Consider the following 13020-nt stretch of genomic DNA (forward strand, 5'->3'; position numbering starts at 1 on the left):
CAGAGATCATAATTTGAAGCTTGCTTATTTCAAGCAAACCACAGCAATAGTTTGGGCAGTTTCAGACAACACAAGATGAATTGCAATTAATTACAAATGTAAACTGTAGCCGATATATAACTTACGTTCAAAGAAAGGAAAGTTGACTTTTTCGTTTTTTGAAATATAGCACCTGGATTCCACGACTTATTGTGCTGGGTGCTGAACTGAAGTTTGGATGAAATTAAAAACAAAAATACACACACACACATACCATAAAACCTGACACAGGTTTTTAAATTGTGTTAGCTGTGAAACTTGACCTGTTTGCAAAACATAAATAAATAGCTTTAGGGGATCATCTCATTCCCTGCACTGGGACAAACCTGTAAGGATAGTTAGATTATAGTCTATTTCTGTACATCTCTGTAGGTTTGAAGTTGAAGCCCAGGAAATTGATGCTTATAGAAACTTGTGCAGGGGGAGGGGCAGGATGCAGGAAGCAGGAGGGAAAGGAAGATTGCCCTTTGCCAGCAGAAATGAAATATTTAAATTGTACCATTAGACCATACCTGCGCCATGTTTCTGGGTCTGAGAAAACAGGAAACTGACATATACCCAGACTATTAATCCATCTAGCTCACAATTAATCTACTTTGGGGCCCTCCAAGTTGTTGGACTCCAACTTCCATCAGCTCCAGCCAGCATGACCAACAGTTGAGAATCCTGCAAGGTGACAGGTTTCTCACCCCTAGCCTTCGAGGAAAGGCAGGGTTAATTATAATAATAAATAATGCCTTGCCTAACTGATCAGGGAACACCTTTTTTGCATATGTCTTATCAAGAGGTTTTCAGTAAATGAATCTAAGCAATTAATTGGCTCAAATGTAGCAAATCTGCTTTAAGACAACCACCACCTCCACGAGATGGAAATTAAGGGGAGAGATTGGACATTTTCACTCACCTCTTTCCTCCCCACCTGCCCTCCAGGTACTTCCACCGCCCAGCAGATGGCTCAGAAGTGATGTACGACGCCGTCTCCATCATGAATGCTGATATCTTAAACTACTGTCAGAAAGAATCGTGGTGCAAACTGGCCTTTTACCTGGTGTCATTCTTCTATTACCTGTACAGGTGAGCTTCGTGTGGTCAGCTCAGATTTTAGAGAGGTGTTGCCTTTGGGAAGTTGGCGGGGGGGGGGGGCTGCTGCAGACTCATTATGCACAGTAACAATCTGCTGTATAGAGGATCTTTAGAGCACAATCTTTGAGATCCACGGGGCTGCAGATTTAATTGGGCTTTAGTAAAGGCGATCCTGTCTCTCCATTTCCGTGCAAATCCTTAAAATGAGAAGGTAGCACCAAAGGAGTTCTTATACAATGCTGCTATTTTAGAAATGGATGCTGCTGCTTTGTCCATTTGAAGGGATACATCAGATAATCGCCGCTTCAAAAGCCTTTTCCACAAGCTCCACCCCAGCTTTTAACTTACAGTTCAGAAAAGCCTAATTTGCCCACTGGGGATGAAATAAACTGCTTCCAAGGTCCGCAGCTACCTGAAGAGGACAACATGGCTACTAAAAATAATTTTTAGGCAGAAATCTAATATTATTTTTATGTCACTGTAAGCATTGTTGTTGTTACTGGTTCAGCTGTGTATAAGAAGAAGAAACAAAAAAATTCCTTCCAGTAGCACCTTAAAGACCAACTAAGTTAGTTCTAGGTATGAGCTTTCGTGTGCATGCACACTTCTTCAGATCTGAAGAAGTGTGCATGCACACGAAAGCTCATACCTAGAACTAACTTAGTTGGTCTTTAAGGTGCTACTGGAAGGAATTTTTTTGTTTTGACTATGGCAGACCAACACGGCTACCTATCTGTATAAGAAGAAGCCCAGTGTAGAAGAAATACAGTTTTAAAAAATTCATTTCTAGTATTTATGGACCACTTTTCACCATAAATAGTCTCTCAGCAGTTTACAGATGAATCAATAAAATAATGCACCAGAGGTCTGGAACCCGTGACCCTCCAAATGTTGTGGGACGCCAACTCCCATCAGCCCCAGCCAGAGTGACCAGAGGTTGGGAATGATGGAATGATGGGAGTTGTAGTCTACAGTCTCCTCACCTCAGCCCTGCCATCTGTCTTCTTAGACAAGTGGGGGGGGGGGTAGGTTTGAAGTAACAACTTTTACTAGTTATTAACCTGCCCACCCACATGGGTTGGTATTAATCCTTGGTAGAAACCGATGTCCTGCCTAGAGAAGGGAACAGGGAGAAGAAACTCTCTTTCAAACATAAAAAGCTGACTGCTTGGTAGCTTTTTTTAAAAATTAACTTGCCACAGGTAATTAGCATTTTAAATTTTGTTTGCAAGTCTGCACTTAAATGGAATTTCTTTTTCTAAGTGTGGAGAAGTCATTTTAGTTGCGATAGCTCCTGGGAGGAAACAGATAACCCTTCCGTCCTGTAATTCGTGGGTAGGGGAACTTCTGGCTTGAGGGCCAGATGTGGCCCTCCAAGCATCTCGGTACTCCCCCCCCCCCCCCATTCTCCTGCCCTCCCTGCTTTGAAACCTCCCTTGGTGCTTCTGCCTGGCTGGAATATGGCATTGAATCTGGATTATGCCTCTTGCTTGTTTGCATGGATGGATGAAGGATAGAGAGGGAATGAAAAAGTATTCCCCAGCCCTGCTTTAATTACTAAATGGGAAGGGATCGAGGTAGCTCCATGCTCCTTATAAATCCTTTTTTTAAATCCTTTTTGTTGATTTTCCAATAAAAAACATCCAATTAAATATCCAATCACAATACTTCAATTAAAAACTAAAAAACTAAAATAAAAAAGATCAAATTATAGTCCAAATTGCATTTATTAATTTCTTGGGGCTCCCCACGGTCTGGATCTCTGGAGCATATCTCCACATCTTAGTCCTGCTTCTCCTTCTTGTATCCATATTTTCCACATCTTGATATTAACGCTTGGTAATTTTTGCTCCTTATTAATCCTAATGCGTAGTTTGCTTCTTAGCTAACTATTATTATGGGGGGTGGGGAACCGGACCTGTGATCTTTGCTGTCTTAGTCCTGACTTTGGTGACGGCTTCTTCTCTCCTTCCTTTCTCGCTCCACGTTCCTTCTTTCCAGTATGGTTTATACGCTGGTGAGTTTCTAACAGACACCCTTTGCAGGGTGGGGGACGCCCACCTCACCTGGACTACGAAGTTAACGTGCCAAGACTGTGTGGCGGGGTGGGACGGACCCATGCCAGGCCCAAGGGCCCCCCACCCCACTCCCATGTCCGAAGCCAATTCACGCTGCAAGACTGTCCTTTTCCTGGCTGCCTTGGACAATGATACTCTGCTGCCTCATACCGGATAGGGGGGCCTGCCGTACCACCACCACCACCACCACCAAACCCCCCAGCCCCAGAAATAACGACCGCCGGCTCTATATTTTGGAAAAGGAAGCCGGAGCCGGCCTCTCGCCGATGGACCTCCCCGTTGCAAGGAGCTCATTGAGGGAGGGCCGCAGCCGGAATGGAGTTTCTGTTGAGGGGTCCAGACTGTATTGGGGTGCAGCGCACTATGTGTAAAGCAGAATTAGGGTCTCTCTCCAGCTGCATTTATCTCCAGCTCTTGCTGGACAGGGAACCTTTTGTGTGTATGTATGTGTTCTTCTACTGCTTTGGGATATTTATATATTAAAAAAAAAAAAAATCTGGGGGAAGGTGTGTGTGTGGTTCACCCCACTCCCCAACTTCTTTCCACGGCCCCAGCTCCTGGGGAGGTTTTTCCTCGAGATATAGTTGAATGTCGCGTCCCCCCGCCTTATTTTTTTGGTAGGTTTGGTGACGGTAGCAACTTCTCCACAGTGGAAGGAAGGAGGAGGGCTGGAGAGGCGAGGGAAAGCTTCAGCAAAACCACAGTGGCAAAGTTGGGCGGCCATTTTGTCACCCTTGCTAGCAGAGGAGATTCGGGGAGGGGGTTCGGAAGGGGAAGCCCCCCTCCCCAATTCTTCTGCTTTTGTTTCCCCTCCTCTTGCTCCAACAAGAGCAATCAGTCTGCTATGGGAAGCGGTTATTCAGTAAGCGCAGTTTCCCTTTTCTTCTCCTTTATTTCCTTCTGAATTGAATTGCTGAATGTTGTCAGATGGGGAAGGGATGCTGTGACTGGAAGTCGTGGAGGCACTCTGTTGTCATGGCAACTCGCGGGCCTATCTTCCCCGCTGGCGCTTTTCCTTTTTGGTACAACTCCTGGCTTTTCTGGGAGAGGAGTGAGAGGCCTCCCTTTCATGGGAGATGGATCCTGGTTTTATTTTATTTTTCGGTAGGGCCAGAAATCACTCCCTGCCTGAAACGCTTGAGCTTCTGCAAGCCAGTGTTGACAATACTGAGCTAGATGGATGGTGGTCTGATTCAGTCTAAGGCAGCGTCTTTTTTAAAACCAGGCCTTTCCACGAGGGCTGGAATCTTCCTTTATTTTAGGGGATAGGGCCAAAACTCACATATCCCACAAGTGTCCCAGGAAAAGCCGAGAAAGTGGCGGCCCTTTTGGTTGGCGCGATTTTGCGACACAGTTTCTCCCCTGAAAAAGTGTGGAACCACAGTGCAAAATGTGTGCAAGATCACAGCAGCCCCAATGGCTGCCATGTTCTCGTGATTTAAAAAACCGGCGGCATCCTGGATTTTGGCTTCATGGTGTTGGAGGGTATGAACTCAGTGGCATAACATCTGCCTTGCGTGCAAAAGGTTCTGCCAGCACTTGCCCCTAAAGGCAGGTGTTGATAAATCCAAAATAAGAACCTATATAAGAAAAAAATAGCCCTGCTGGGCCAGACCCCACGTTCTTCTTAATCCAGCGTCCCAAACTGTGGCTAGCCAGATGCATTATGGGAAGCAGGGCTGGAAAGGAAAGGGCCTTCTCATGTTGCTTGCCCTCAGCTTATGCTAACTGCCCCTGAACATGGAGGCTCTATTACCTATCCTAGCTGACAGCTGTTGATAGACTTATACCCCCACCCCCTTCAAGAATGTGCCTCATCCTTTTCTAAAAGCCATCTGAAGAGAAAGCCCACGTGAGCCAGGAAGGACCATAACTCAGTGGGAGAGGATCTACTTTGCATGCAGAAAGTCTCAGGTTTGAGTCCTGGCAGCTCCAGGTAAGGCTCAGCTGCTGCCAGTCAGTGTGCACAACACTAAGCTAAGATGAACCCATGGTCCGGCTTCCTCTGTTCCTAAAGGCCCTCACTGTGTCTTGAATTGAAAATCAATTCGGTATTTTTTTAAACAAGCCTTTTGAATGTTTGTTTTTGTTTATTGCGCTTGAGACTCCACTTTGCAATAAAAACGGCTTACAAACAGTAAAATCCTCATCCAAAACTTAACTGATCCACTGCAGTAAAATCAGATAAGTGGCTGGGTACAAATAATAAAATTATTGTTATGATGATGATGATGATGATTAGGAGTCAGTTTAAAAGAAGTGTAATTAAATGAAAAATACAGATTAAAGCAGTAAGCAGCAGAGAAAAATCAGCCCAGTAGTCCTCAGCACTTATTTAAGTGAAAAAGGGGCGGGGGGGGGGGCTGCCTATTGATAGGGCCAAAACTCACATATCCCACAAGTGTCCCGGGGAAAACAGGGACATCCAGTTTTTTAATCTGGAGAAAGTGGCAGCCGGTTTGGTTGGCGCGATTTTGCGACACAATTTCTCCCCCGAAAATGTGTGGAACGACAGTGTGAAGTGTGTGGAAGATCAATGATATCCAGATATTATTTTTTGTAAAATACCTAAATCTTTTAATGAATAATCATTTAAACCAGGCTTTTTCCTGGTTTTTAATACCCTAGTCCTTGAAGCTGTTTTTCTACCCTAAAAATTCCATATATATAAAAAAATAGTCACCCTTAGGCACTACTGAAATTATTGAGATTTATACACAAATAATTTCTTCTGGATTGAGGTCTGAGCACACACACGTATGGAAAATATTTTTCCCTCAGACAAGTAATGATATTTGTAATCACCGAGAGGTGGAAATAGCAGAACCAAAGCTGGGTGTTACATCGTCTGCCAGGCCAGTTTGTTGCTCAGCCCACACCATCTTATTTATTTTTTTCATTAAAAAATTACATACTGCTTGATTGTAAAAAAAAGAAGAAGAAAACCTCAAAAGCAGTTTAGAGAAAGAAGAAAACAATAAAATGTTTAGCAAAAAAATAAAATAAAAACCTTTTCAAACAAATTATTGAAAATCAACAGTGACATAAAAACCAGATTAAAGGTCAGCATTTCTGGGTAGGCTTGCCTAAACAAAAACATTTTTAGCAGGTGCCCAAAAGGTGTCTGCCTGGATGCTAATAGGCAGAGAATTCCAAAGCTGGCACACTTAAATACCGACTTCATACAAATGTGGAATGAGCATTATGTGGCACGTTTGGAGCTGTCAAGTGGGCATATATGGGGCAAGGCCACCTTGCAAGTAATTTTGATGGACTGATTCAATTTCTTACCCATCCTTCACCCTCAGTAAGGTCCCAGGGGCAGATTACAGCAATACAATTGTAAAAAACAAACAAACAGATAAAGCAGTTAACAATTAAAACTGTTCCCAATAGAGCAGAAGAGATGAAATCCAACAAAACAAAATACCTTTAATTGCTAGAGGTGCCTCTCCTGCATACGGCAGAAGCTGTGCAGTGACAATGCCATATACACACACCTCTCTGTGCAGAGGGAGGCCCAGCCATCCAGGGAGCTGTCACAGAACAAGCCCTCTCTCAAGAAGTCATTTCCTGAACTGCTGAAATAGCCTCCCTTGTCCCCCCCCCCCGCCCCCCCGGTCGATCTGTACACCCTAGAAAGTTGGTAGGGGTGGAAACAGCCTTTCAAATCCATATATTTATGTGTGAGTTTTGATTACTGATCTGGATACCCTCTCCATCAAATCCCACATAAATTTCTCTCTTTCTCTTGCTCTCTGTGTGTGAGAAAGAGTGAAGGCTGTGAAAGGCACTCTGTGCGTTCTCAGAGGCTCCTCCTGCCGGCATTATTTACAGCACATGGAAACTTGGATGGAAGTCCTGGGCTTAGGTGTTGCCGATTTGGCAGTTTTTTTATTTAAAAAAAATCTTAAAAAAACAACAAAACCTAAAACCTGGCCCGGCCTGCTCCTGTGATTTTTATTTATTTATTTATCGAACACTTGCTTGACCTTCAGAAACCAGCAGGGAATGTGTTCCAGAACATGTTGATGCGTATTATCATTTCTTAACATTTGTAGTTCAAGTTGGGTTTTTCGGAGCAATTGTCACTTAATTAAGTTGACCACCCTTTCTTGGGACCTGGTTAATTTTTGTGTGTGTGATATAACCCTGTGACAACCTGCTTTCTATTTGGGTTTTCTTGCCTTGACGGTGTCCTCTTAGCTCGTTAGGGGAGAAATGTTTTTGCCTGGATCCAGCCTGCTTATGATGCGTCCAGTTTAGGGGTGGTCAAAACAGAAACAAATGGGACAGACAGCAAATGAAATCTGGAAAGTCTGGTCCTAGAGGATTTGGGGGTGGTGGTGGTGGGAACGGTCACCTCACCATGGTACTATTGATTCCCAAGCCCCTTCCCTTCCTTGCGCTCTTTTATAAACCTGATGACCCCCCCCTCCCCAGGGGACTGTTGTATAAAGAAATTCTGTTGGAAATAAAAAAAGAAACGATTTGACTGTGGCTGGTGAATAGTCCCATTATCCTGATATATTGGGGGGTGGGGGCTCATGCACACCACATTTCCCTCCCAGGGTTAGAAACTCATAAATATAAGCTAGGCGCCAAATGGATTCTTAAACCAAGGTTACAATCGCCAAAGTGGAATGTTTAGTTGGCATTTGGGGGCAAGCAAGATGGGACGCGGGTGGCGCTGTGGGTTAAACCACAGAGCCTAGGACTTGCCGATCAGAAGGTTGGCGGTTCGAATCCCTGCGATGGGGTGAACACCCATTGCTTGGTCCCTGCTCCTGTCAACTTAGCTGTTCGAAAGCACACCAGTGCAAGTAGATAAATAGGTACCGCTCTGGCGGGAAGGTAAACGGTGTTTCCGTGCGCTGCTCTGGTTCGCCAGAAGTGGCTTAGTCATGCTGGCCACATGACCTGGAAGCTGTACACCGGCTCCCTTGGCCAATAAAGCGAGATGAGCGCCACAACCCCAGTCGGCCATGACTGGACCTAATGGCCAGGGGTCCCTTTAACTTGTTAAGATGGCGCCAAAGTCTTTTTTTTCAAATGATGGACTGGCGCATTCTCAGTTAAACATCTGGCTAGTTCAGATGACAATCTTGAGCTCGGTTAAGAACTTTGAGAATTTAAAAGAAGAAAAGTTCCTTGACCCAGGGACAGTCCACATATATATTAACCTATTCCAACCTCTTTTTCTTAATGGTGACATGAACCATTCACAATGTAAGAATATTCTTCACAACTGTGAGCAGGGCAGTGGGGTGGGGTATGTGAAGCGACAACAATTCACTATCACATTGTTCACTGCCCTTGGCTCAGGCTGCACAGGAAAATAATTTTGGTTCCTGAAATTCATTTCAATTGTGCAGATAACTGATAGAATTCTACAGGACGGGGTATTAGTGTGAAAGCAGTTCAAGGATCCCCAGACTTCCACCTCCAGATGGTGAAGATGTCAGGCACCATCCTGGCTGTTGGGCAAGTGCAAAATGTGTCTGGCTAATTTCAAACACTGTTCCCTCCTCTAAAGTGGTTTGCCAACTGACCAGGAAAAGCCAGCCAGCCAGGCCTGCTTGTGTGCAGTGAAAGCACCCACCTGCTTGATCAGTTTTCCACAGCAACCAGCTTTTATATCCAGGCTGGGGAAACTGCAACCCTCAGTCCCCAGGGAGCACGGCTGCTGCGAGTTGTAGCCAAGCAACAGCTGAAGGGTCAGAGGTTGCCCATCGCTGCTCTGCAGTTATGTCCCAACTCACAACGCCAAATGTGCCTCCCTGTACAAGGAAAAGCTAGACCAGGCCAAAGGGGGCCGCATCCTGTTCTCGCAGTGGCCAACCAATGGGAAGCCCACAAGCGGAAGCCGAGTGCAACAGCCTCTCCCTTCTGCATGCAAAGCATCGTGCCTTACCACCAACCAGTGCGCTTAAATGCTCAGATGTGCTTAAGCTACATTTCGTTTGGGAGAAAGGATTACAGAGGGAAGACAAAGGGCTTAATAGGAAAGAAAGGACTTTTGAGAAGCGATTTGGAAGAAAACAAAGAGGGAAAGACAGAGCCCTCCTGACTCAGACCACAAGGCCTCCCTCTCTAATCCAGCAACACACTTCCTACAGTGGACCGAAACTCCAGAAGGAAACCATCAGGCAGGACCTTCAGTGCAATTGCCGCCTTCTGCTATTCAACCCTGGTTAGAGGCTGGATGAATTTAAGACTGTTTGGGACAGAGGGAGGGATCCTTTAGCACCCCAGCTGTTGATGGACTACAACTCCCATCATCTCCCATTGGCCAAGCTCACTGCAGCTGGTGGGAATTGCGGTCCAACAACAATTGGAGGACCGAATGTTCCTCACCTGTCCTTTAGGATGTCCTAACACCTGTTTGAGGTGGCCTCATTCACTATGGATCAGGTCCTCCAAGTTGTGGAACTCCAACTCCCATCAACCCCAGCCAGTGTGGCCAGGGGTCAGAGATGATGGGAGCTGGAGTACACCAAGACCTGGAAGGCCGCAGACTCCCCACCCCATCCCTGCTATAGGGCATCGGAGGCTGTTACTGTTCTCACCCGAGCAATTCACAGATATATCCCACGGAGCCTGAGCCATCCGCAGCTGGATTCCTCTTGAAATAGCAACGCTCTCTCGAAAAGCGGCAGTCCCGGCAGAATTTCCCTCCCCAGAGGAGCTAGTCAACCTGGAAACGTCCTCTGCCTCCTGGCCGTTCCTTTTTCTGCAGCGGTGCAGAGGCTTCTTGCTTGATTTGAAACTAATGCACAAATTGATTCCGTCCAGCCAGGTGAGTCCCTCTTCTCCCATGTTCACAGAACCCAGATGCTTTGCCCCAGGGCGGAATAAGTCCCACTGTTCCACACACACAACCCAAACGTGCACCTGGTCTCCTGTGACTAGCAGCTACAATGAAGGACTGCAGCTGGGCCCTTTTGTGTGCAACAGCCTCTCTCTCTGGATGCGAAACAGGGGGGGAAAGGAATTGGTTTTCTGTTAGTTCCACAGGCCTGGCATTCAGCAACAATTGGAGAATTAATGGCGAGCTGCGCAGTCGTTTTGCAGCAGCAGTTATTGTGCTGTGAGGTGAGTGGCCCTCAGCCTGTTTTTAAACAGCAAACCTGTGTTCACTGACTGAGAGACTGTTCCCTAAATAAAAGAAAACACACGTGTGGTTTTTGTGACCCACATTCTGTGACAAGAGGGCAAATGACCAACGGCTCCTGAGGATCTAAGCTTATAAAGGTGCAGGATCTGTCCCCGAGCATTGCCTCTTCTCGAAAGAATCCTAGGCTGCTGTTTCCCTGCAAAACCCAGCACAGAGTAGGGTCAGCTGTTAGACTGCGTCTGAGAATATTCTGGGGGAGAGGGGTGAAATGCGTATGTGTGTTTTGTATAGGCACAGTTTATAAGAAGTACTGTGAATGGGGTGTCTGCGAGAGGGAGGGAAGACAGGACACATAGAGACGCTATTACACACACAAACAGCCGCCCCCACATCCACGAATGTGTGCAGATCTCCACTTGCAGGCTGCAAAAAAAATGTAATCTGAAGCCGTTTGAAGGCTGTCAGCAGACCCATCTCTCCATCCTTCCACACTTCCCCTCCCTCTCTCCCTTAACCTTCTGCTTGTGAGGCTAAACATAGCCACTTCTTTTCAGTCTTCCTTTCTCCTCTTGTTGCTTAGGATTTTTTCCCCTTCTTCTGCCTCAAGCCAAAAGTGTAATTGTGCTCCATGATTTGGTTTCCTTTCGTGATTCATTTTAAACGCCGTGCTAACCGTTCTGCGTCCCCTGCATACATTGGGGACAGATGTGCCTTTGTGAGAAGGGGGTGATGTTCTGAACTGGGGAGCAGTTGGGGGGGGCAGTCGATGGCCACCAAACTGGATGGCTTTAAAAGATTAGACCAATCCATGGCTGGAGCCAGTGCATGCCGGTATAGTGGTTAGAGCAGGCATAGGCAAACTCGGCCCTCCAGGTGTTTTGAGACTACAATTCCCATAGTCTCTGACCACTGGTCCTGTTAGCTAGGGATGGTGGGAGTCGTAGTCCCAAAACATCTGGAGAGCCGAGTTTGCCTATGCCTGGTGTTGGGACTAGGAGAGACCAGGGTTCGAATCCCCCACTCGGCCACGAATGAAGCTCACACTGGGGGTGACCTTGGGCCAGACACTGTCTCTCAGCCTAGCCTACTTCACAGGGTATTTATGGGAGAGAGAACCATAAAGGGGAAAAATATGGTATGATACAAATGCAATCAGTAATGACAAGTATGAACACCAGTTGCTGGAAACCACAGGAGAGTTGTCAATACTCTCTTGTGATTTGGATCCATTGGTTCCGGTCCTGCCCTCTAGGGGGCAGCTGGAAACCCTCTTCCTCCATCTTCCAATGTGACAGCCCTTTAGATATTTGAATATGGCTATCGTGTCACCTGCCAGCTTTCTCTTCCCCAGGCTAAACATACCCAGCTCCTTCAACCATTCCAGCAGGGCTGTCTGTACGCCTGTTGCACCCCTGCCTTCTCTCCCGACTTCATTAGCAATGCCGCAAACGCGCCGCTTCTGCCCACACAAGCAATGCCCACCCTCCCCGTTGCTTTCTGCGCTCGTGAGCCGAAGAAACAGCCGCTGCGCAAAATCAAAAATTAAAGAGGTTTTGAATTTCTGCCTCGGAGCACCTGGCATTTGAGATGCAAAGGGTGAAGCCCTGGGCCTGGGAGTTAGGAATGGAAGGGAGTGTACGGAAAAGAGGCGTTGCGCAGATTAAATCCTGACACCGCAGTTTCACATTGCAAGTTATGCAGCCTCCGAAGGGCTGTGTACAGGCACACAGACATCTAAGGCCGCTTTGAAGAAAAGTCAGGCCCTTGCAGGTATACATATTCAGGCATGTAGAAGAACACGGACAAGTATTTTTTTGTGTGCATTGTTGACTTTAGCTTTTAAATGTCTCCAAATATGTGCCTAGTTTCTTTTCAAAGGTTAATTTTGATGTTTTAACTTTTTTTGTAAACCGCTATAAGGTTTTTTATTACAGTTGATATAGAAATTTTGTTACATAATAACATAGAAATACATATGTATATGAGAGAATGACTTTGGAGGGCCTGAGGTTCCCCACTTCTGCTGTAGAGTGAATACACTTGACACACAAATTATGTCCTAGAGAGTTCTGTGGGGCTTGGTGCTCATTATGCAGTTATTATACCTGCTGACAACGCAAGAAATAATAAGAGTGAACACCGAAAATCTCCTTAAAAGCTGCGTCCTGCCATGACCCCCTGCAGCAGAGGGCTTTGGCCTCTCACCTTTTTGAATCTCACCTGTGTGAATTGACGGTCAAAGGGAAAGCTGCTCTGCCAGCAGCTGCCAGAGAACTTCTTCAACCCCCTCCTGGGAACAGGAAACTGCTCCTCTGTGAAGTTCCCCCGTAATTGCAAACAGTGAACAAAATGTTTTTTCCCCCTTCACTCCAATAAACGCTCCTTCAGACAAGCCACTGAGAAACAAACATGCGCGCACACAGACATCCCACACACAGCCAAGTACCAAAGCAGTCTCTCGGCAGCTGCTCCCTGATGTGTCTGCTGCCGCCTGGCGTCAGAGGTGAGTAACTATTCTAAGCTAAGAGGACAGCAGGGAAGTGAAGGCCCACATTCGCTCCACACGTTTAAAAGCACTAGGGTACCACTTAAAACAGCTGTGACTTCCCCCAAAGAATCCTGGGAAATGTAGTTTGTTAAGGGTTCTGAGAGTTGTTATAGACTTGCCTATTCCCCACTCACAGAGCTACAATTTTCAGAGTA

General features: G+C 46.2%; 1 protein-coding gene across 2 annotated transcripts in view; it reads left to right on the plus strand.

Moving 5' to 3' along the window:
* The window catches only part of CNIH2 (cornichon family AMPA receptor auxiliary protein 2), a 124305-nt gene that overhangs the window by 47324 nt on the left and 63961 nt on the right, over nucleotides 1-13020 (plus strand). The window contains exons 5-6 of one of the 2 annotated variants that reach the window (XR_014558684.1): nucleotides 970-1113; nucleotides 3124-5156. Coding sequence is in view for 1 of the 2 variants with exons in the window: in XM_083716167.1 (XP_083572293.1) it covers nucleotides 970-1113; nucleotides 3124-3151 (172 nt within the window). In the remaining variant the exon portion in view is untranslated. Of the gene's footprint in view, nucleotides 1-969; nucleotides 1114-3123; nucleotides 7693-13020 lie in introns of those variants that run through there. The other variant, XM_083716167.1, reaches the window with a different exon arrangement.

Source organism: Podarcis gaigeae, assembly GCF_964106915.1.
Source record: "Podarcis gaigeae genome assembly, chromosome: 16".
In the NCBI taxonomy this organism is placed as follows: domain Eukaryota; kingdom Metazoa; phylum Chordata; class Lepidosauria; order Squamata; family Lacertidae; genus Podarcis; species Podarcis gaigeae.